At 54.3% G+C, this 22,107-nt stretch overlaps 2 protein-coding genes across 7 annotated transcripts; one reads left to right on the top strand and one right to left on the bottom strand.

Annotated features, from left to right (window-relative positions):
* Positions 1–404: 404 nt before the first annotated feature.
* On the bottom strand, positions 405–11,373 carry YPEL4 (yippee like 4). Of its 2 annotated transcripts, none has more exons than XM_073346767.1 (5): positions 11,273–11,373; positions 8,422–8,746; positions 8,062–8,105; positions 1,943–2,051; positions 405–1,601 (listed from the first exon to the last, which is right to left on the bottom strand). In XM_073346767.1, the coding sequence occupies exons 2-5, from the start codon at positions 8,560–8,562 to the stop codon at positions 1,512–1,514; spliced, it is 384 nt and encodes a 127-aa protein (XP_073202868.1). In that variant the 5' UTR covers positions 8,563–8,746; positions 11,273–11,373; the 3' UTR covers positions 405–1,511. The 2 variants fall into 2 exon arrangements, with proteins under 2 accessions (XP_073202868.1, XP_073202866.1); XM_073346765.1 differs by lacking the exon at positions 11,273–11,373 and adding an exon at positions 9,635–9,841.
* Positions 11,374–11,732: 359 nt separating this feature from the next.
* Positions 11,733–16,676, top strand: CLP1 (cleavage factor polyribonucleotide kinase subunit 1). 5 transcript variants are annotated; one of them, XM_073346760.1, is made up of 3 exons: positions 11,733–11,811; positions 12,862–13,484; positions 15,582–16,676. In XM_073346760.1, exons 2-3 carry the CDS (start codon positions 12,879–12,881, stop codon positions 16,251–16,253), a joined length of 1,278 nt encoding a protein of 425 aa, XP_073202861.1. In that variant the 5' UTR covers positions 11,733–11,811; positions 12,862–12,878; the 3' UTR covers positions 16,254–16,676. The 5 variants fall into 5 exon arrangements, with proteins under 5 accessions (XP_073202861.1, XP_073202862.1, XP_073202863.1 ...); XM_073346761.1 differs by having other exon boundaries at positions 11,733–11,815; XM_073346762.1 differs by lacking the exon at positions 11,733–11,811 and adding an exon at positions 11,824–12,210.
* The last annotated feature ends 5,431 nt before the right edge of the window (positions 16,677–22,107 follow it).

Below are 22,107 nucleotides of genomic sequence, written 5' to 3'. Positions count from 1 at the left end.
GAAGGACAGACGGAATGGACAGGCCTTGACCAGCTCCCTCCCCCAATAACAGACTCTATCTTCTATAAAAACACCTTTATTTATAATACAAAACCCGCGTGCGCTGGTGCTGGTGCCACAGTGTTGGGGCCCCCGGGGCCAGGCCCCATGGCAGCAATGAGGGGGCAGGGATGGGCAGTGCCCAGGGATCACCAAGGCATGGCGACCTACAGAACCAAATGGCCCAGAGCAGATATGGAGGAGTGCGGAAGAAGGCCCAAGGGAGGGACGTGGGAGCAGGGAAATGAACAGCAGAGTCCCAGGCCCAGCTCTGGACCCTCTCACCCCAGGCCTGGGGGCTGGGGAGGAGCAGCTCCAACCTTCCCAGGCCAGAGGCCCAACTCCCACCCTCTCGCCCCTCCCACCCTCCCCCCCAAATCCAAGTCCTAGACTGCAGAGGCTGGCTTGGACCATCTCATCCCCTCACTCCAAGCCTAGGGCCAGGAGCGGCCAGCTACCACCCTCGCTCCAAGCCCCAGGCTGCTCCAACCTTCTCACCTCCCACTCATAGTCCTAGGCCAGGGGTCCAGGTCTGACCCCAACTCCCCACTCCAAGCCCCAGGCCAGGAGCTGGACTCTGAGCCTTCTCCCACCACACACTCTGGGGCCAGGGGGCCTGGCTCTGATCCTGTCTTCCCCCACCCCACACTGAGCCCCAGTCCAGTGGTGCCAGCGGTGACCCTCTCGCCACAGGTCAGGGGACCAGCTCCTACCTTCTCTCCCCCAACTCCACCCTGAGCCCCAGGCTGGGGTGGCTTCCCTGATCCCATTGACCTCCCACCCAGAGCCCCATGTGGGGAAGGGGCCAGTTTTGAATCTGTTCCTGTGCCCACTGTGGCAACTCTGACCTTCCCCCCTCCGCCCCAGAGCCCCCTGCCAAGGGGGCCTGGCTTTGATCCTCATCACCAAGAGTGCGAGTGAAGCTCTCTGATGCTAATGGCCCCCATCCCACACCAGGGATTGATCCTTTTTTTTTTTAATGGCCAGCTTTGATCCTCTTGGCCTCTCCCCTCACAACCCCACACCAGGGGCGGGGGTGGGTGGACACTCAGCTCCCTCACCCCACCAGTTCCCCTCAGCACCATTCCCAAGGAACTGTCTCCTTGCTCCCCATCTCACAGGGCAGGCTCTAACTAAACTCCCACTCCCCCTGATTGGGGAAGACACTAGCCGCAGGAGTCATGCTCCCAGGTGTCTGTGCCCCACAGTGCTAGCAGTGGGTCGGTGCCCAGCAGGATGACCACCCTGGGGCTGGCCTCACAGTCCATGCCTGGTGCTGACTCCAAGGGGGAACAGGCGTCCCCATGCTCAGTGCACACTCAGACTGGGGGTGGTGCGAGGGCCCTGGATCCCCTGCTCCCGAAAGGTGACCTTTGTGCAGGGGCGTTCTCGTGCTGGGATGGGCAATGTAGCAACGTGATCAGGGAGGGGGAGGCCATGCTGCTGGGGGTGTGGCTGCAAGCCCCCCCCCCTCAGTCCCAGCCGTTGTCCTTCACCATGTGTGACATCTCAATGATGAACTTCCCCTCCTTGTACTTCTGGCTGGTCTCGAAGGCCTGTTCCTGGGGGAGGGGCGAGAAAGCGGAGCGTCTGAGCCTGGCCCGTCCTCTAGGGCATGCTCTTCTCCCCAGCAGAGGGCACTGTGACCCCAGGGAGGGGGAGGAGCCTGCACTGCCAAGACCCCTCAACAGGAGGTGCTATTACCCCAGGGAGGGGGAAGCCTGTACTGCCCTCCTCAGCCGAGGACACTGTGACTCCAGGGACAGGGAGGACCCCGCACTGCTCAGCCCTGCCCTGCGCAGCAGGGGGCATTGTGACACCAGGGAGGGGGCATAGTCTGTACTTTCCCAGCTGGGGGTGCTATGATATGGGGGGATTCCTGCAGGGCTGGAGCAGTACTCACATATTTCCACCCCAGGGTGGTCTTGCAGCTCTCACAGAAAATGTCGGCCACAGAGTGGAGCCCAGTGAGCAGGAGGCGCTGTTCAGCTGGCCCGCAGCCCACGTTAACCCTGGCACCAGAAAGAGGAGCAGAAGGGGACAAGGTCACATACTGCCTTCCACCCCCAGATCCCCACAGCCCTGCCCCTGTGGGGTAAGTTCCCTCTAAGCCGCGCAGCCGCCCAGCAGTCCATCAAGTGTCACACACTTCAGGTGCCCCTCACCCCACCGCCGTGCTGCTCCTGCCCTCTGCCTTGGGTTGGACCCCCTGGCCAACTGCTCTTGGGAGCCTCCTGCTTGCTGTGTAGAGCGGAGAAGGGGAGGTGGGGACACTTATGTCAGGGTGTCCCCCTCCCCCTGTACCCCATTTCCACAGAGCAGGGGGTGGGGACACAACAGAGCTCAGGAGTGGGACATGGGACGGAGCTTCCTGGCAGCTGTTGCTATGTCTGAACAAGCAGGCTGGTGACTGCAGATCTATTTAAAGGGGCAACATGTCTCTCTCTCACACACCACACTGTGTATGTGTCTCTCTCTCTCTCACACACACACCCCACCCTGTGTGGCTCACATACACACCACACTGTCTCTCTCTCTCTTTCACTCACACACACATACCACTGTGTCTCTCACACTCACCTCCCAACACATATTTGTATTGTTGTTGTTGTTCTTGATACTTCCTACAATGCACATATATTCTCTGTAATTTTATTCTTTCAAAGTGCTGTTTTTTTAGTTTCTGGACTGGTCTATGCATTTCATAATTTTTATTTCTCTCTTAGGCTTAAATTTAATTTTTGAGTAGTGAGTTCTAAAATGCCTAACCTGTCTTGGCTGGAGTAATTATCCCTATGGTAACTTTTAAAATATATATATCTGTTTTTTGTTTCTACTGGTGGCAATGCACATGCACATTACCTCGATACTGGTGCACATAAAATTCATTTCACACATGGATGGAAAAAATTAAGGGGAACGTTGCTGGGGGGAGTGGGGGTTGAATTCAGCTGCCAGGTCCCCTAGCAGCTGTGGGAGAGTGTCATGGTGCCCTAGCAAACATACAGCCCATACAAAACCAGGCCGTTCAGGCTTAACCCCCAGGCCCTGCTGTGATCAAAGCACAGGAGCCTAGCCCTTCCCGTGTGCTGGGCCGAGCTCCATACACAGCCACACTCCCATGCTACATACCCACAGCCAGAGCAGCTTCAGGCATTCAGACACCAGGCACTGGATGCCAAAGCAAATCAAGAGCGTGTCTTTTAAATATTGTCTGGTTTTGAGCCAATATTGGGTTCTATTTACTACCCAGCTGGCACCCTTAGGGACCACTTGCCCCAGCTTTTCTCCCTCACAGGAGAATGTGGAATGCCCATTAAAAAAAAGGGGGGGGGAAGCTGAGCTCCTCCCAGCACTCCAGAAGCTGGGGCTTTAAGAGAAACTACTGTGCAACTTGACACCTCTGAGGTGAAGTGGGACGGGGGCTGAGCTGGTGTCTGCGCTCAGGACTTACTCAGGTGGGGAAAGAGAGACCCATGAGTCTTGCAGGGGGACAGGAGTTCAAGGGGGCAGAGGCTGTGTGGGTTTGGGATCGGATGGGCTCAAGGGGGAATCAGAAGGGGCTGACTTGGGGGGCAGAGGCTGTGAAGGATTGAGGGAGGACAAGGTCCCATTCCTCCCTCATTCTCTCCCCACATGAGCTACTGCCAATGCCTGCCTTTCTCCCCTTCCCCACACACCTGTGCACCTGCAGGGAGAGCACAGATAACTGGGGAAGAGCCACAGAAGCTCCTGAGTCCCTGCAGGGCAGCTGGGGCTGGCTCTGGCCAGCTTGCAGGGGGACCCCAAGGAGATCGCTGTGGCCCTATTGCTGCCCTCCTGAGACACTGTCCCTGCCCCAAGGGCCCAAGCAGGCTCCCATGCCCCCCGCTGCAATCTGGCAACCTACCCCATAACCACAGCTGGGATGAGCAATTAACCACAAGCCTGACCCACTATGCATGGTGCCCTAGAGACCCTCAGAGCTCACAAATGGCAGCCAGCATTGGCATGCCCCAGGGCCAAGAGAGCTCTGCTGCCCCCATCGTAGCCTGCCCATCCGAGCCACCTGCCATCTGGCCCATCTTAGCCCCTATGCTGGGGTCTCTAGCACTGTTCCCTCTAAGCTGTGTGCGCGCACACAGATCCTAAACCCCACGCACACAGTGAAACACCGCACGCACAATAATTTGCACAGAAGCACAAAAATTTGCACAGAATAATTTTTTTGCACACACAGCCTGTCAAAACTTAGAGGGAACATTGGTCTCTGGCAAGAGGCGTCTCTCGGAGAGCCAAGCTGCAGTGCCATGTGCTCCCTGGGCAGCCTGGTGCTGCGGCCAGCGCTATGCCTGCCTGCTCATTCATGAAGGGAGCAGGCCAGTGTCCAGCCTGGACAGCTGCAATGGGGGCCCCATTGCTGAAGGCTGGGCTGTCAGCACCAGTGTCCAGGGGATTAAGGAGGATGATCTAACAGGACCTCAAGACTGTCACCGTGACAAAAGGCAGCCATACACCCACTTGCTGGATGGGGCAGGTGCTGCTTCTTTGGCCAAGGCCTCCCTCTCCCTACCCCACATCCAAGGTTTCCTCTAATCTAGGCTGAGCAGTGACTATTCCCCTTCCCTGCCTCACTGGGTCAGATCCTATCATGGGTGAGCAGCTGTGAGAGCCTGGCTCAGGGATTTGGGGCAGAGTTGAGTCTCACTGATGCACTGGAGACGCTGCAGATCCCTAGTGGCTTCATATAGAGCCTGAATGGGAAGGGGGGACTAGCTGGGCCTTGGTGTCGAAAGCTCTGGGGAGGAGCAGGCTCCCAGCAGGGCCCCATGGAACTCTGTCTGGGACAAATCAAACTCACCCAAGGATCCCTCCAGCCATCAGCCCACACCAGCGTGTGAGACAGGGTCACCATGTGGTCAATGGTAAGAGCTGCTCCTAGATCAGGGGTGGGCAAACTTTTTGGTCTGAGGGCCACATCTCGGTATGGAAATTGCATGGAGAGCTGGCTAGGGCAGGGGATTGGGGCACAAGGAGGGGGGATGAGAGCTCCAGCTGGGGGTACAGACTTTGGGGTGGGGCTGGGGATGAGGAATTTGGGGTGCAGGAGGGTGCTCCGGGCTTGGATGGGGGGGTTCGGAGGGCAAGAGGGGGCTCTCAGCTGGGTCAGGGGATTGGGGCACTCGGGGGGGGTGAGGTTTCGGCTGGACGTGCAGACTCTGGGGTGGGGCTGGGGAGGAGGGGTTTGAGGTGCAGGAGGGTGCTCCGGGCTAGGATCAAAGGGTTGGGATGGCAATCAGGGCTGGGGCAGGGGGTGGGGGCACGGAGTGAGGGCTCAGAGGTGCAGGATCTGGGTGGCACTTACCTGAAGCAGCTCCTGGAAACAGCAGCCCATCCCGCCTCTGGCTCCCATGCAGAGGCAGGGCCACTTCACTTTGCGCACTGCCCTGTCCGCAGGCACCACCGCCGCAGCTCACATTGGCCACGGTTCCCAGCCAATGTGAGCTGCAGAGCTGGCGCTTGGGACGGGGGCATAGTGCGGAGCCCCCTGGCTGACCCTGCTTCCGGGAGCCATGCGGAGCTGCTGCACGCGCAGAGCGGAGCAAGGCAAGCCCCTGATCCTGCTCCCCAGTGGGACCTCGTGGGCTGGATTAAAAGGTCTGATGGGCCGGATACAGCCCGTGGGCCATGGTTTGCCCACCCCTGTCCTAGATCTGATGGCATCACTAGGAGTGTCTGCTCCTGGGGGAAGTCTGCACCACTGCGGACGTATAGAATTCATGTGTCCCACAGTCTTTTTTTTTCCCCGCAGAAAATACATTTCTGCCCAAGATATGCTACAGTTCTTCCTTTAGCCCACCAGAGGCCACTGTGGGGCCAGAACAATCAGCAGCAGGAATGCAGCCAGCTGTTCTGGCACCACAGCAGCCTCTGGTGGGCAAAAGGCAGAACTGCAGCACTTCTGGGGCAGAATGTATTTTCTGTGGGAAAAAAAATTCTGTGCGTGCCCAGTGGTGCAGAATTCCCGCAGGAGTAGAGCGAGGAAGGCCTGGGAGTGGCCTGCTAAGAGCAGGGAACAGAGATTACTTTATTTTGGGACTTTGTGAGTTTTGTTTTGCACACTGATGTTAATAAATCCAGCCCCTAAGGAGGGGTGGCTGAACAGAGAGCAGCCTGTTTGTAGCATTTATTGAGGAGCCCTGAAGAGGGGAAAGTGAGGCACGCTGCTACAGAACCTCCCCTGGCCACAAAGGGGCACTTGGGAGGTTGCTGACCCTTGCTGACCCTCTAACACCCTCCCAAAGGGTGGCATTAACAACCTTGCCCATCATTAAGCAAAACTGTGAGAACCAGCCAGCAAAGAGGGCATTTCTGTTGTTCCCACAGAACAAACTGGTCCTAGCCTGATCAGTCTCTGATGCAAAGCAGATAAACTCATTGCAGTGAGAACCACGCAGCTGCACTACTGAGCCAAGGCAGCAAGGAGCCACCATGCCACCCACAGCCTCAGACAGCAGCCAAACCACGGCCCTGGAAACCCTAAATCCTTAGGGCATGGTCTGTCCAGCTCTGCCTTCTCTCTGCCATGTCATTCATAGATTTCAAGGCCAGAAGGCACTGTTGTAAGCATCTGTTCCGACCTCCTGTATAACCTAGACTAGAGAACTTCCCTGAATTAATTCCTATTCAACACAGAGCAGATTTCTTCGAAAAACATCCAATCCTGATTTTAAAATGGCCAGGGATGGCGAATTCACCAGGACCCTTGGTAAGTTGTTCCACTGGTTAATTACCCTCACTGTTAAATATTATTTCCTTATTTCCAGTCTGAATTTGTTTATCTTCAGCTTCTAGCCATTGGACATTATACCTTTGTCTGCTAGCCCAAAGAGCCCTCTATTCTCACATTTTTGGACCAGAGGTAGGTACTTCTCGAGTGTGATCAAGTCACCCCTTAACCCTCTCTTTACTAAGCTAAATAGATTAAACTCCTGGAGTCTATTACTAAAAGGCAGGTTTTCCAATCCCTTAATCATTCTTGTGGCTCTTCTCAGACCCCTTTCCAATGTATCAACATCCTTCTTGAAGTGTGGGCACCAGAACTAGACACAGGATTCCAGCACCGGTCACACCAGAGCCACATACAAAGGTACAATAGCCTCTCTACTCCTTCTCGTGATTGCTCAGTCATGTTTGGTCATTGGCCATGGCCACCTGTAAGCCAGGGACCAGACAAGGGAGAAGGTTCCTAGATACTTCTATGTCAATAGCCATTGCTGTTGGCAATGGGATGGCCCATTGGCTGAGTGGTAGAGGTTGTGATCCCCTGCCAGAGTTGACAGTGGTGTGGCTGTGGTGGATTTTCATCACCTCCCCATTACAATCCCAGCCCCTTGCTGGGATCACCCTGGAGTGGACTGACAGGGAGGACCCTGGGCTTGGAGATGAGCCAACCAATATGAGACATCTTTGGGGAGAAAGACCCCCGCGCAAGAAGTTTTGGAGGTGGGGCCTGACAAGTTACTGCCAGCTTGAGCAGGGAATTGTCTGCTGGGGAACAGTGCCGAGACATGGGGTGTGGTATGCTCTAGTGGAGCTCAGAGAGTGAGGCATATTGGGGCAGGGTTATACATCACCATGAGAACTGCTGTTATTCTACCCCAGGACTCACCACCAAGGAGACCCCATTCCAGAGACTCCACCTTTGGAATGGGGGGCCCCTCTTGCCTCTGAGTTCAGATGCCAAAAGTCACCCTCTCTTGGGTCATGTAGAACAGTGATGGCCTAAATTATCAGCTCTTTGGGGCAGGGACCATCTCTGGTCTGGGTCTGTACAGCGCCTAGCACAACAGGGTCCTGCTCCACAGCTGGGTGACCAAGGCACTACCGTAATACACCTAATCAATGATAACGACTGCTAATATAGCTCTAGCTGCTGCCTGCTCCCTTCTGACTGGCTGCAAACTCCCCACCCTCCCACCCCCACCCGTACTCTCCCCCTCTTGTAACTGATGGAGTGATGGATCACGGAGGGGCACTCACACAGAATTGAACAGGTAGGCTCGGCCATGGCTCCCCTGGAAAGACTGCAGAGACAAAGGACAGGAATTATACCCTGCCCCCCCCCCCGGTCAAAAAACCCCAACCCTGGCCCCCACCATCCACCTTCATTCACTGCCATGGGGAAGTTACAGCACCCAGGGCCTTGCTGGGCACCGATGGGCATTGCCATGGGCAAGATTGGCAGTGGCAAGGCATGGCTGTGAGGAAGCTCACAGTGGTGGGGTCCTCAGCTGGGCAACAGCAGGGCACAGCCCTGCAGAACCTCACAGTGCCAGGGTACATGGCCTTGGGGAAGCCTGGTGGCTGGTGCAGGTCCCTGGCAGGCTGGAGTGGCTGTACCTTGGAGATGAGCTCATCATGCTTGGCCAGGTGGGCCTGGCAGTGCACACAGCTGTAGGTGCGGTGGCAGTGTGGCAGGTAGCTGCGGAAGGTCTTGGTGGGCAGGCAGGCAGCAGGCGGCCCTGGCTCACAGCTGGGCATGACAGGCTGGAGGGCGATACCCTGGCGGGGTGGGGGGGTGGGCGCTGTGCACCCCCCACACAGTCGGTCGCAGGTGAAGCAGCGAAGCAGGTTGGCTAGAGCCGTGTTTCAGGGTGGGAAGAGTTTGGGGGGGCTGCACAGCCAGGGCCCCCCCAGATGAGAACCAGGCCGAAAGGGGAGTCACCTGCAGAGAACGAGAGAGAGGCAATGAATCAGGGGGGTCACCCCTATGGCCTGCGCTCCCTCCGCCTGGGAGACTGGGAAGAGTGCCCTCTGATGGGGAAGGGCCGCCCCAGCACTCAGTGCCAGCTCTCTTCTCCCTCCTGCGCTGCCCCCCAACCCAGGAAGCACCCCCCACTGGAGCTAGAAAGGAAATGTACAGTCCTGGGGAGCCAATTCTCCGGCTTGCCAACCTACGCCCCTGTGCTGGGGACAGCACCCCCTTCTGGGACAAAGGGTTAGTTCTTGTCATGTGGTCTCTTCTCCCCATGCTGCTGTCACTGCCGGATGAGAGCGCCCCATGCTGGGACAGACCCATTCCCACCACTGAGCCCCAAGTCTCCCCAGCTCCCAACCCCAGCCCAGAGACAGTGCCCCATGCTGGTCACTGCCCGGAACTGCCTTTTAAAAAACCCATGCCTGAGTTTGGCACCAGCCTGAGACAGCCCCCAACTCACTGCACAAGTGTCACGCTCCCTCCTCGCTAGTGGACAATGGGCTCACACACTGGGGTGGCCCAGTGCCAGAACCCCACAAGGTTGGTCCCCTCTTTCCCACCCAGAAAATAACGTAAGGGACCAGAGGGGGGTGTGAGGCGGAACGTGACACCTGGGGGAGGGTTCTCAGGGATCCGCTCCCCGCAGACAAGGGAAATGGAGGAGGATCTGGCTTGGGAAAGTTGCAAGTGGGATGGGGGGAGGGGGGCTGGGCTCTCGTCAGGGGCTGGATTGATGAGTGATGATGCACAGGAGGGGAGAGACCCAGGCTCCGTTTGCGGGGCCAGCCGCTGCGGGAGGGCAAAGTTTCTCCGTGAAGCCCTTTGCGCTCAGCCCCCCCGTCCGCCGCCCCTCACCTTGAAATCTCGTCCCAAGAGCCCCGTCCGTCCGTCCCGCGGCCGCTCCTCCGGCGGAGGGGGAGCACCCTGGGGCTGTGCGGGGCGCAGGGAGCCGGCTCAGGGGGCCGGGGGACCGCGGCTGGGGGGCGAATGGGGCGCTGGGGCTCGGGCTGGAGCCGAATGTGGCTGTGTGTTGTGGCACCGCATCATAACATTGAGTCATTCCTCCCCCCCCCACCGCTACGTCAGAAAGGGGCTGGGAGGCGCGGGGAGGGAGGGAGGGAGGGGGCCGGGGCCACTGGGGCTGGGCTGCGGGGGTGGGGGGCGCAGTGATTGGAGGGGGGTGAACATGGGGCAGGGGTGGAGCGGCGGGGGGGAAGGCTCAGGGCCAACAGTACCCCGGGATGTGCGGGGGGCGCACAGGTAATAAATCATGTATTGCGCCTCTGACGCAGGGAGAGGGGAGCGAGAGACAGCTCGGGATCACGGGCTGCAAATCTGCATGCTTCTCAGGCCAGCGTGCGCCCCCCAGCACCCAGGCCAGGGATCCCTGTTGCACAGAAACTGCGACCTACGTGGCTGGAGATACCCAGCGCACTAAGAGCCCCAAACCCTGACGCCCCAAATCTGTGACAGCCCCAAGCCCTGTCCCCCTGATCTCAATGCCCCAAAGCCTGGCAGGCACATGGCATGTCGCTCCCACAAACACTGGCATCCCCAATCTCACTCCCCCAAACTCTGGCACCCCTTGATCTCACTGCCCTAAACATTAGCACCCACATGGTATGCTGCTCCCCCAAACATGGGTACACCCTGATCTCATTGCCCCAAACACTGGCACCCAGATGGTATGCCACTCCCCAAAACACTGACACCCTCTGATCTCACTGCCCTAAACACTGGCACCCACATGGTCTGCTGCTCCCCCAAACACTAGCACCCCCAATCGCGCTCCCCCAAACACTGGCACATGGCAAGCCACTCCCCCAAACACTGACAGCCCCTGTTCTATGACAGCGCCAACACTGATAGCTGAATCTGCAACATCCCCAAACATGGACGCAGTTTTTGCTCCCCCAAACAGTGACTGGATTTGTGGCCAATCACAAGTCACGGGAGCCCTGATCTATGACACTCCAAGTGGTGGCCTTCCCAATCGCTACCAAATACAGTAGCAACATTGGCTAACGGTTGCCAGGTATCCGGCATTTCATGTGACACTCCAGCATCAGGCACCCCCGCTGCCAGCCCACCCTGAATGTCATGCACCTTCTGAGAGGCTCCAGTAGCAAAAGGCTTCAGGCAGCTGACCTAGGTGGCAGGGAGAGAAGATGGGTCGGGGGAGACTCAGCAGGCTGCCTAAGCCAGAACCCTGCCCCACAGAGACCCCCTGTCCTCCACAAAGCCTACCCTCCAAGAGAGACACCCCAGCCAGACTCTGGCCAGAAAGGCCCAAGCCAGAGCCCAGCCCCTGCGAGAGAGCCCCTCCCGCACCAGCATCTGCCCAGCTACCTCAGCACTCCCAGATCTCTCAGCACCCACCCAATTTAGGCTATACCCATCCCCTCAGCCACCCACCAGCACCTACTGACTTAGACGCACCCAGAACCCCCTGAGCAATCCAGCCACCCACCAGCACCCTCTCCCCATACACACCCTCATACACCGCTCCAACCTCGCTGCTGCTAAGTTTTGTGTGGCTCCATGTCCCAGCCCTATTATTGCTCGGGAAGGGGGTGTCGACCATGGGCTGAAGTTTACAGCCACGTGCGCATTGTTTGCATATATGCAAATCAACCCTTATATGATTTGCATAATATGTCACTCTTGCGGCTGTGTAAAGCTGGGCAGCCGTGTGGCCCTGACACAGAGCTGCCCACTGGGCTGCAGCCGGACCCTGACACTCCAGGTCCCAGATCAGAACCGTTCTCCGCATCGTAGTTTGGCCTACATTTGGGAACTTCATCTCCCGGCAGGACTTGCGCTCATCCGCCGTTCCAACGCTCTTCTTGCGGATTCGGCCTACACAGGAGAACTACATCCCCCAGTAGGCAACGCGCCCTGTCCCTGCACTTCCGGGGCTGGCCATTTCTCCCGTCAGGCACTATGCCTTCCTGTACTTCCGGCCCAGGGCCGGAAGTGCGCGTGGTTTTGGGTCTGCCGGTTGGTTGGTTTAGCGCCAGGCACCGGCGGCGGTAGGTGGGTGAGGGACTCTTCTGGGGCCCGGCTGGGTTTGGCCCCTCCTCGGCCCGCTCCCTAGCGCCTTGCTGTTGCCATGGCGACACCCAGTAACCCCCTTTGCTGCCTGTAAGCCTGTGGTGGGCAACACGTGGCCCCTCAGGGTAACTCGGTGGCGAGCCGACCGCAGCTGCCGATGGCCGCGGTTCCCGCTCCCGGCCAATGTGGCCTGCGGGAAGCGGCGGGGGTTGCAGGGACGTGCTGGCCGCCGCTTCCCACAGCTCCCATTGGCCACGAACAGCGGACACTGGCAGCTGCGGGCGGCGGTGCCCGCCGACGGTCCGTGTAAACAAACTGCCTGGCGCCCGCCAGCGGATTACCCTGAGGGGCCGCCCGTTGCCCACCACGGCTTTACGGTGAGGGGCGGCGCCGCCATGCCTGGTGGGAGCCCTGGGCACACCGCAGGCAGGTCGCGGGGGGTTCTGGGCACGAGAGGGGTGTTGCCGCCATTCTCCGGGAGGTGGAGGGGGATAGCGTCATCATTCCTTCCCGGGGAGGAGCCTGGCCACAGTGCGGGGTACACTGCTGCCATAGGAGGGTGGGGGTGCTGTCATTTGTATGAGTGACGCAGTAGTGACTCCCGTACACACAGTGGTTTGTTTTCCCATATGAAGCTGCAGTGACCAAAGCTGTCTTGCCTGGGGCAGTGTCTAGAGGGTGAAGCAATAACATCCGGGCTCTGGTCTGATGTTTCCATGGCCATCATCTCCGTGGCCCAGTGCCATGGCCTGACAGCCTTGGTGCTTTTTGGTGTGTGGTTCCTGGGGGCATGGTAAGCAATATCGTTTAATTAGCAGAGCTCCAGAATAACCAATCATATCAGAGTGTGGGGAGTGGGAACCCTCCTCTCATCCGTATATAATAATGCCTGGGTCTGTGTGACAGTGAAGAGCACCGTAGGGAACAGAGCCCTCTACCAGCTCCAGGTAGGGATTGAGTAGAGTAGAACTGGGGAGGCTGATGGGAGAGCACCTGTGATGTGACCTCTTTCCTTGTGTCTGTTTCAGGCTTATACAGGATAGAGATGGCAGAGGAGGCTGGGGATGAGAAGAAGCAGGTGGCAAAGTTTGAGCTGGAGCGGGAGACGGAGCTTCGCTTTGAGGTGGAGGCCTCGCAGACTGTCCAGCTGGAGCTGCTGGCAGGCATGGCGGAGATCTTCGGCACTGAGCTGACCCGTAACAAGAAGTTCACTTTCGATGCTGGTGCCAAGGTGGCCGTGTTCACGTGGCATAGCTGCACAGTGCAGCTGAGTGGCCGCACTGAAGTGGCTTACATATCAAAGGACACGCCCATGCTGCTCTATCTCAACACCCACACAGCCCTGGAGCAGATGCGGCGGCAGGCAGAGCGTGAGGATGAGCGGGGGCCCCGAGTTATGGTGGTGGGACCTACGGATGTGGGTAAGTCGACAGTGTGCCGACTGCTGCTGAACTACGCTGTGCGGCTGGGGCGCCGACCCACCTTCGTGGAGCTGGACGTGGGCCAAGGCTCGGTCTCCATCCCTGGCACCATGGGGGCACTGTACATCGAGCGGCCTGCTGACGTAGAGGAGGGTTTCTCTGTCCAGGCCCCCCTGGTCTATCACTTTGGCTCCACCACTCCTGGCACCAACATCAAACTCTATAACAAGGTGAGCAGTGGCAGATCTGGGGGGTGAAATTCAAGGCAGCCAGGGCTCTTTCCCACACACACAGAAGTTTCTGGAGACACAGCAATCTTTAATGACCAAAGCATCTGGTTCTCAGTGAGGGAGGAGTAAAGTAGGCTGTACATGGAGCAGTGCCCTTTGGAGATGGGATGCTGATTTGTAAATGTATTCTGGTCCCACTGGAGAAAAGGGTAGGCGGGCACCTTCTCCACAATCCAGAGTATTTTGGAAGCAGAATGCCAATGTGCACACCCCCCTCACACCAGGGGATGGCACAGGCATCTCCATCCTCCCTGGGCTAGACCAATCCAGCAAGATGAATTCACATATGCACACTTGTCGGTGGGGAAGGGCAGAGACTGCCCCATGCTGAGACTTTTTCTTAGGTCTGAACTCACATGAATAGGGAGTTGGGGGACTGATCCAAAGAAAAAGGAATTACTGGGAGTAAAGGTCTGACATTCCCTTGTCTCCCCACCCCACAATCACCTCTGGCCCTGCTCAGGTGCATTTTCATCATCTAGTCTGGAGGAAAGGAGGAAAGTGTTGCTTCCCCTTTTATCTTCTCCTACCATCAGTACTCTTTAATCTGTTTTGCGCTACCTTGGAAGGAAACAGGCTTGCATCATGGACTGGAAGTCACGGCTCTCGGGCCAACTCTGCCACTGACTTCCTGTGTGACCTTGGCAAGTTAATACACTTTCACATACCACAAGAACCCAGGGTCACCAAATGAAATTGATAAACAGCAGGTTTAAAACAAAATAAGGAAGTAATTCTTCAAACAGTGCCCAGTTAACCTGTGGAACTCTTTGACAGAAGACATTGTGAAAGCCAAAAATATACCTGGGTTTGAAAAAGAATTAGATAAGTTCATGGAGGTTAGGTCCATCAATGGCTTTTAACCAAGATGTTCAGGGCCACAATCCTATGCTCAAGGTGTCCCTAAGCCTCTGATTGCCAGAATCTGGGACTGGACAATGAGATGGATCGCTTGGGATAATTGCCCTGTTCTTTTAATTCCTTCTGAAACATCTGGCACTGGCCACTGTAAGACAGGATACTGGGCTAGATGGACCATTGGTCTGACCCAGGATGGTCGTTCTTAAGTCACTTCCATATCTGTAGAATAGGGACAGCAAAGAAACATTTGCATGGTTTGGGATGAACATTGACGTTTATTAATCCAAGATATAAATATTGTCCAAATACAGAGAATCTTCTTAATTACACGTCCTTGCAGGTAGCATATTATCTTGACTGAGATAAACCTTTATTAAAAAATAGAGCTTGAAAAGACTTAAGATGGAAAAAAAAACAGTGAATAAAAAGGATATTCTGTTTAATTATTTGGCAACTTCTGTGTTAAAAGAGCAGAGTTTAGCGTTTCACACCTTCCTGTTCATTAGGGGTGATGCTAATACTATCTCTCTAAAGCAGCAATAACTATCACTTGCTATATTTCATTGTAGACACAAACCTACATTGTTTTTCTGAATCTCTGTGTTGTTATATACCTTCTGACTGTCTCCCGCATGACAATCAGCAAATCTCTCCTCTGTGACCTCAGATGTAGAGGTCTAGAAGAAATGATCAGTTACCTTAATGACCGTTCAGTAAGCAGGGTGTTAAATGTCCAATCTGATTACCCTTCTAGAAGCAAATAAATGCACTGGTGCTTAATAGTTGTCCAAGTAACCAAACAAAATACAGTTATTTGTATCCCTTGCCTCATTGGTTAAGGACAAGACACAGTTTCTTGATGGAGAATGTCTCTCTTATTAAGCTGGGCTCTGCCATGCTTAATTTGCCATGCCAAGGTATCTAAAGCAAGATGCTTGGACAGAAAGAGATTTGCATTTCCATTTCTCCTCCACTGAGTAAAATGTCAGTGTCAGGGCTGCTCAAGGGCAATTTATATGTGATCAGGCCACCATCTAGTCGCAGCCTGCAAAGGATATAAGAAAGTGAAAGAGAAAGGGAGAGAAAGGGAAAAACCATGGGTGGAGCCACTTCAGATACTGCAATTGCCATGCACCTTCCTTGGGTTCCAATTAGCCATGCTGCTTCTCTCTACAGATCACATCTCGCTTGGCTGACGTCTTTAACCAGCGCTGTGAAGTGAACCGCCGGGCTTCAGTCAGTGGCTGCATCATCAACACGTGCGGCTGGGTGAAGGGCTCGGGGTACCATGCCCTGGTGCATGCTGCCTCAGCCTTTGAGGTGGATGTGGTGGTAGTGCTGGACCAGGAGCGCCTCTACAATGAGCTAAAGCGGGACCTACCCCATTTTGTGCGCACAGTGCTGCTCCCCAAGTCGGGTGGGGTGGTGGAGCGCTCCAAGGACTTCCGGCGGGAGTGCCGGGATGACCGCATCCGTGAGTACTTCTACGGCTTCCGGGGCTGCTTCTACCCCCACGCCTTCGACGTCAAATTCTGTGATGTCAAGATCTACAAGGTGGGGGCTCCCACCATCCCTGACTCATGTCTGCCCCTGGGCATGTCGCAGGAGGACAACCAGCTCAAGCTTGTGCCAGTGACGCCGGGCCGTGACATGGTGCACCACCTGCTGAGCGTCAGCACTGCTGATGGCAGTGAGGAGAACATCTCCGAGACCAGCGTGGCTGGCTTCATCGTCGTCACTGGGGTGGATGTAGATCGCCAGGTCTTCACAGTGCTGTCACCGGCACCTCGCCCACTGCCCAAGAACTTCCTGCTGATCATGGACATCCGCTTCATGGACCTTAAGTAGGGGCAGCACCGGAGCAGAAGAGGTGGAGTCCACCAGGCCTATAGTGTCTCCTTTGTGGACAGAACTTTTGCCAATTGAAGGGGGTGGAGACTGCCACACAGACTGAATCATTTGAAACCAGTGTGGGAAGGGGTAGAGGCTGCTGTCCAGATCAAACCGTTGGGAGAAACCAAAGTGGGTCAGGTGAGGTTTGCGGATTAATTTGTAGACAGAAGCAGGGAGGGAATGTGGAATTAAATGTAACTGTAGATGGTTCACTGCCTACATCCTTCTCTAGGTTCTCTTCTCCTCCTTAGATTTCAGTCCCTGAAATCTGGACCCATTGTCCCTTTTACACAGCCAGTGCTTCATGGGCCTCTTCTCGTAGGAGAGGATCAATATTGTTTTATATTTTTGTAATTTTAATAAATTTCCTGGTATTTTGCTGGTCTCTAGTGACAGTGGATGAATTTTGTGTAACCTCCTGCAGTGTGAGAGAGGGATCTGCAGGGCACGCACACAGGAGGCACTGCTGGGGCTTGGAAAGGGGAATTTCAGTGTGATGCCCACAGACAAAACTGGACAGATTGGAACAGGGCCACACAAAGTACCCTGGGGCACTTCAGTACAGTGTGGATCATCCCAGGAGCCAGGCTAAGAAGAACCAACAATTTCATTTTCTAGGCCCTTCATCTCTCCTGTGCTATGGAGATGTCTGCTGCACATTGTTGCCAGCTTGGATCACCAATTTCTCTAATATTCCAACAAATAACTTCATACTTCCCCTTATCCATTGAATGAGCTCCCTATAAACATCTTCAGCATTTCTCCTTCAACTCCCTCCTTAAAGCTCACCTGTGCTGTGATGTGTACAGCACCCATAGCTGGGCAGCTGGCATCCCGTGACTGCTCTTTGTGATCATTTTGTTGTCTCCCCACCCTTCCTGTTAGTTGTACTCAGCTGTTGTCTCATCTTATATTTAGAGTGGTAGAGTTGTTCTGTGTTTATACCACACCTTGACCCTCATCTATGACTGGCTGCTACTGCAATAAAAGTGGACAGTGGTTTTTACTGGGTATGAAGCCAGGAATTTTCCACCGGAAGGGGAAACCATGGCAAGGAACTGCTGCTAGTTGGTGGAACTTCAGGGTAAGAGAGGGGAGAAACAGGTTTGCAAATGAAGAAAGCAGGGAGGAAGAATGTAATCAAGCCCTCGGATCGCTACCCCTTCCTGCTTCTCCACGTGGGCACCAATGATACTGCCAAGAATGACCTTGAGCGGATCACTGCGGACTACGTGGCTCTGGGAAGAAGGATAAAGGAGTTGGAGGCGCAAGTGGTGTTCTCGTCCATCCTTCCCGTGGAAGGAAAAGGCCTGGGTAGGGATCGTCGAAGTCAACGAATGGCTACGCAGGTGGTGTCGGAGAAAAGGCTTTGGATTCTTTGACCATGGGATGGTGTTCCATGAAGGAGGAGTGCTGGGCAGAGACGGGCTCCATCTTACGAAGAGAGGGAAGAGCATCTTTGCCAGCAGGCTGGCTAACCTAGTGAGGAGGGCTTTAAACTAGGTTCACCGGGGGAAGGAGACCAAAGCCCTGAGGTAAGTGGGAAAGCGGGATACCGGGAGGAAGCACAGGCAGCAATGTCTGTGAGGGGAGGGCTCCTGCCTCATACTGGGAATGAGGGGCGATCAACAGGTTATCTCAAGTGCTTATATACGAATGCACAAAGCCTTGGAAACAAGCAGGGAGAACTGGAGGTCCTGGTGATGTCAAGGAACTATGACGTGATTGGAATAACAGAGACTTGGTGGGATAACTCACATGACTGGAGTACTGTCATGGATGGTTATAAGCTGTTCAGGAAGGACAGGCAGGGCAGAAAAGGTGGGGGAGTAGCACTGTATGTAAGGGAGCAGAATGACTGCTCAGAGCTCCGGTACGAAACTGTAGAAAAACCTGAGTGTCTCTGGATTAAGTTTAGAAGTGTGTGCAACAAGAGTGATGTAGTGGTGGGAGTCTGCTATAGACCACCAGACCAGGGGGATGAGGTAGATGAGGCTTTCTTCCGGCAGCTCACTGAAGCTACTAGATCGCATGCCCTGATTCTCATGGGTGACTTTAATTTTCCTGATATCTGCTGGGAGAGCAATACAGCAGTGCATAGACAATCCAGGAAGTTTTTGGAAAGCGTAGGGGACAATTTCCTGGTGCAAGTGCTAGAGGAGCCAACTAGGGGGGGCGCTTTTCTTGACCTGCTGCTCACAAACCGGGTAGAATTAGTGGGGGAAGCAAAAGTGGATGGGAATCTGGGAGGCAGTGACCATGAGTTGGTTGAGTTCAGGATCCTGATGCGGGGAAGAAAGGTAAGCAGCAGGATACGGACCCTGGACTTCAGGAAAGCAGACTTCGACTCCCTCAGGGAACAGATGGCCAGGATCCTCTGGGGGACTAACATGAAGGGGAAAGGAGTCCCTGTTGAGGTTACAGGGACAAACCATCCCGATGAGTCGAAAGAATAGTAAATATGGCAGGCGACCAGCTTGGCTTAATGGTGAAATCCTAGCGGATCTTAAACATAAAAAAGAAGCTTACAAGAAGTGGAAGGTTGGACATATGACCAGGGAAGAGTATAAAAATATTGCTCGGGCATGTAGGAATGATATCAGGAGGGCCAAATCGCACCTGGAGCTGCAGCTAGCAAGAGATGTCAAGAGTAACAAGAAGGGTTTCTTCAGGTATGTTGGCAACAAGAAGAAAGCCAAGGAAAGTGTGGGCCTCTTACTGAATGAGGGAGGCAACCTAGTGACAGAGGATGTGGAAAAAGCTAATGTACTCAATGCTTTTTTTGCCTCTGTCTTCACTAACAAGGTCAGCTCCCAGACTGCTGCGCTGGGCATCACAAAATGGGGAAGAGATGGCCAGCCCTCTGTGGAGATATAGGTGGTTAGGGACTATTTAGAAAAGCTGGACGTGCACAAGTCCATGGGGCCGGACGAGTTGCATCCGAGAGTGCTAAAGGAGTTGGCGGCTGTGATTGCAGAGCCATTGGCCATTATCTTTGAAAACTCGTGGCGAACGGGGGAAGTCCCGGATGACTGGAAAAAGGCTAATGTAGTGCCAATCTTTAAAAAAGGGAAGAAGGAGGATCCTGGGAACTACAGGCCAGTCAGCCTCACCTCAGTCCCTGGAAAAATCATGGAGCAGGTCCTCAAAGAATCAATCCTGAAGCACTTGCATGAGAGGAAAGTGATCAGGAACAGCCAGCATGGATTCACCAAGGGAAGGTCATGCCTGACTAATCTAGTCACCTTTTATGATGAGATTACTGGTTCTGTGGATGAAGGGAAAGCAGTGGATGTATTGTTTCTTGACTTTAGCAAAGCTTTTGACACGGTCTCCCACAGTATTCTTGTCAGCAAGTTAAAGAAGTATGGGCTGGATGAATGCACTATAAGGTGGGTAGAAAGCTGGCTAGATTGTCGGGCTCAACGGGTAGTGATCAATGGCTCCATGTCTAGTTGGCAGCCGGTGTCAAGTGGAGTGCCCCAGGGGTCGGTCCTGGGGCCGGTTTTGTTCAATATCTTCATAAATGATCTGGAGGATGGTGTAGATTGCACTCTCAGCAAATTTGCGGATGATACTAAACTGGGAGGAGTGGTAGATACGCTGGAGGGGAAGGATAGGATACAGAAGGACCTAGACAAATTGGAGGATTGGGCCAAAAGAAATCTTATGAGGTTCAATAAGGATAAGTGCAGGGTCCTGCACTTAGGACAGAAGAATCCAATGCACCGCTACAGACTAGGGGCCGAATGGCTAGGCAGCAGTTCTGCGGAAAAGGACCTAGGGGTGACAGTGGACGAGAAGCTGGATATGAGTCAGCAGTGTGCCCTTGTTGCCAAGAAGGCCAATGGCATTTTGGGATGTATAAGTAGGGGCATAGTGAGCAGATTGAGGGACGTGATCGTTCCCCTCTATTCGACATTGGTGAGGCCTCCACCAATCTGGAGTACTGTGTCCAGTTTTGGGCCCCACACTACAAGAAGGATGTGGATAAATTGGAGAGAGTCCAGCGAAGGGCAACAAAAATGATTAGGGGTCTAGAACACATGACTTATGAGGAGAGGCTGAGGGAGCTGGGATTGTTTAGCCTGTAGAAGAGAAGAATGAGGGGGGATTTGATAGCTGCTTTCAACTACCTGAAAGGGGTTCTAAAGAGGATGGCTCTAGACTGTTCTCAATGGTAGCAGATGACAGAACGAGGAGTAATGATCTCAAGTTGCAGTGGGGGAGGTTTAGATTGGATATTAGGAAAAACTTTTTCACTACAAGGGTGGTGAAACACTGGAATGTGTTACCTGGGGTGGTGGTAGAATCTCCTTCCTTAGAGGTTTTTAAGGTCAGGCTTGACAAAGCCCTGGCTGGGATGATTTAACTGGGAATTGGTCCTGCTTCGAGCAGGGGGTTGGACTAGATGACCTTCTGGGGTCCCTTCCAACCCTGATATTCTATGATTCTATGATTCTATGTAATGCTGGAGGCTGCATAGCAGGAGAGAGGGGTCCTACTGGAAAGGATTGTGGGAGGAAAAGATTGTGAATTTTGGGTTGAGGAATTTGGGTTGTCCTGACATCTCTAGCCCGGAGGTGGCATTGTTGATTAAACCCATATAGTGACTTCCTGTCAAGCAATAATGCTCCACTGATTATATGATTCAGTTATCAAAGAGGGTGAATTAGTGGGGAAGGGACAGACCTAAATTTCCCAGTTTAATTAGCACGCTGTGGTCTGAGTTAATGGCACACACACACTCAAGCTTTCACTTGTTCTATGGATCAAAAGTTCCTTCACAAGTCCCAGGTCAGGACCAGTTGCTTAGACAGATGCACATCCCAGTTGCCAGAGATGTGAAAACCTCCTATGTCCTGGGATTTCATCAGAACTACTGCCTCAGAGGTTCAAATTCTGCATCTCCCCTCCTCTGATCACCAGCCTCTTTAGCTTTCTGAAAGTGCTTTGGGCCTGGGGGTCAGCAGGGGGAGAAATAAAACAGGACATGCTATGCAAGTGTTACAAGAGGACCTCGTGGCAGGGATATGCATGATGCTGTGAAGACAAACCAAAGCTAAGAAGTGCATTTTGTGTCCCATAAGCCTGTGGGGTGGAACGTCAGTCAATCAGGTGTTTTCCTTGTTCCTGCCCCTTGCATGATGATTGGAGCTCACCCAGCTCAGGTGGTAGAACACCAGCATTAGAAAGGGAGGCTGGCCTTACCTGTGCTATGACTCGGGACATAGAATCATAGAATCATAGAATATCAGGGTTGGAAGGGACCCCAGAAGGTCATCTAGTCCAACCCCTGCTCAAAGCAGGACCAATTCCCAGTTAAATCATCCCAGCCAGGGCTTTGTCAAGCCTGACCTTAAAAACCTCTAAGGAAGGAGATTCTACCACCTCCCTAGGTAACGCATTCCAGTGTTTCACCACCCTCTTAGTGAAAAAGTTTTTCCTAATATCCAATCTAAACCTCCCCCACTGCAACTTGAGACCATTACTCCTCGTTCTGTCATCTGCTACCATTGAGAACAGTCTAGAGCCATCCTCTTTGGAACCCCCTTTCAGGTAGTTGAAAGCAGCTATCAAATCCCCCCTCATTCTTCTCTTCTGCAGGCTAAATCCCAGCTCCCTCAGCCTCTCCTCATAACTCATGTGTTCCAGTCCCCTAATCATTTTTGTTGCCCTTCGCTGGACTCTCTCCAATTTATCCACATCCTTCTTGAAGTGTGGGGCCCAAAACTGGACACAGTACTCCAGATGAGGCCTCACCAATGTCGAATAGAGGGGAACGATCACGTCCCTCGGTCTGCTCGCT

The sequence above is a fragment of the Lepidochelys kempii genome, chromosome 6, assembly GCF_965140285.1.
Source record: "Lepidochelys kempii isolate rLepKem1 chromosome 6, rLepKem1.hap1, whole genome shotgun sequence".
Classification (NCBI taxonomy): domain Eukaryota; kingdom Metazoa; phylum Chordata; order Testudines; family Cheloniidae; genus Lepidochelys; species Lepidochelys kempii.
Note: the sequence above shows the minus strand (reverse complement) of the source record. Positions and strands in the feature narration are given on the sequence as shown.

Coding starts and splice junctions, on each gene's coding strand:
- YPEL4 (XM_073346767.1), bottom strand. CDS start 8,562: ATGCCCAGCTGTGAGCCAGGGCCGCCTGCTGCCTGCCTGCCCACCAAG. Junction 8,106..8,421: donor ATGATGAGCTCATCTCCAAG/GTACAGCCACTC, acceptor TTGTCTCTGCAG/TCTTTCCAGGGGAGCCATGG. Junction 2,052..8,061: donor GCCTACCTGTTCAATTCTGT/GTGAGTGCCCCT, acceptor TTCTGGTGCCAG/GGTTAACGTGGGCTGCGGGC.
- CLP1 (XM_073346760.1), top strand. CDS start 12,879: ATGGCAGAGGAGGCTGGGGATGAGAAGAAGCAGGTGGCAAAGTTTGAG. Junction 13,485..15,581: donor ACATCAAACTCTATAACAAG/GTGAGCAGTGGC, acceptor TTCTCTCTACAG/ATCACATCTCGCTTGGCTGA.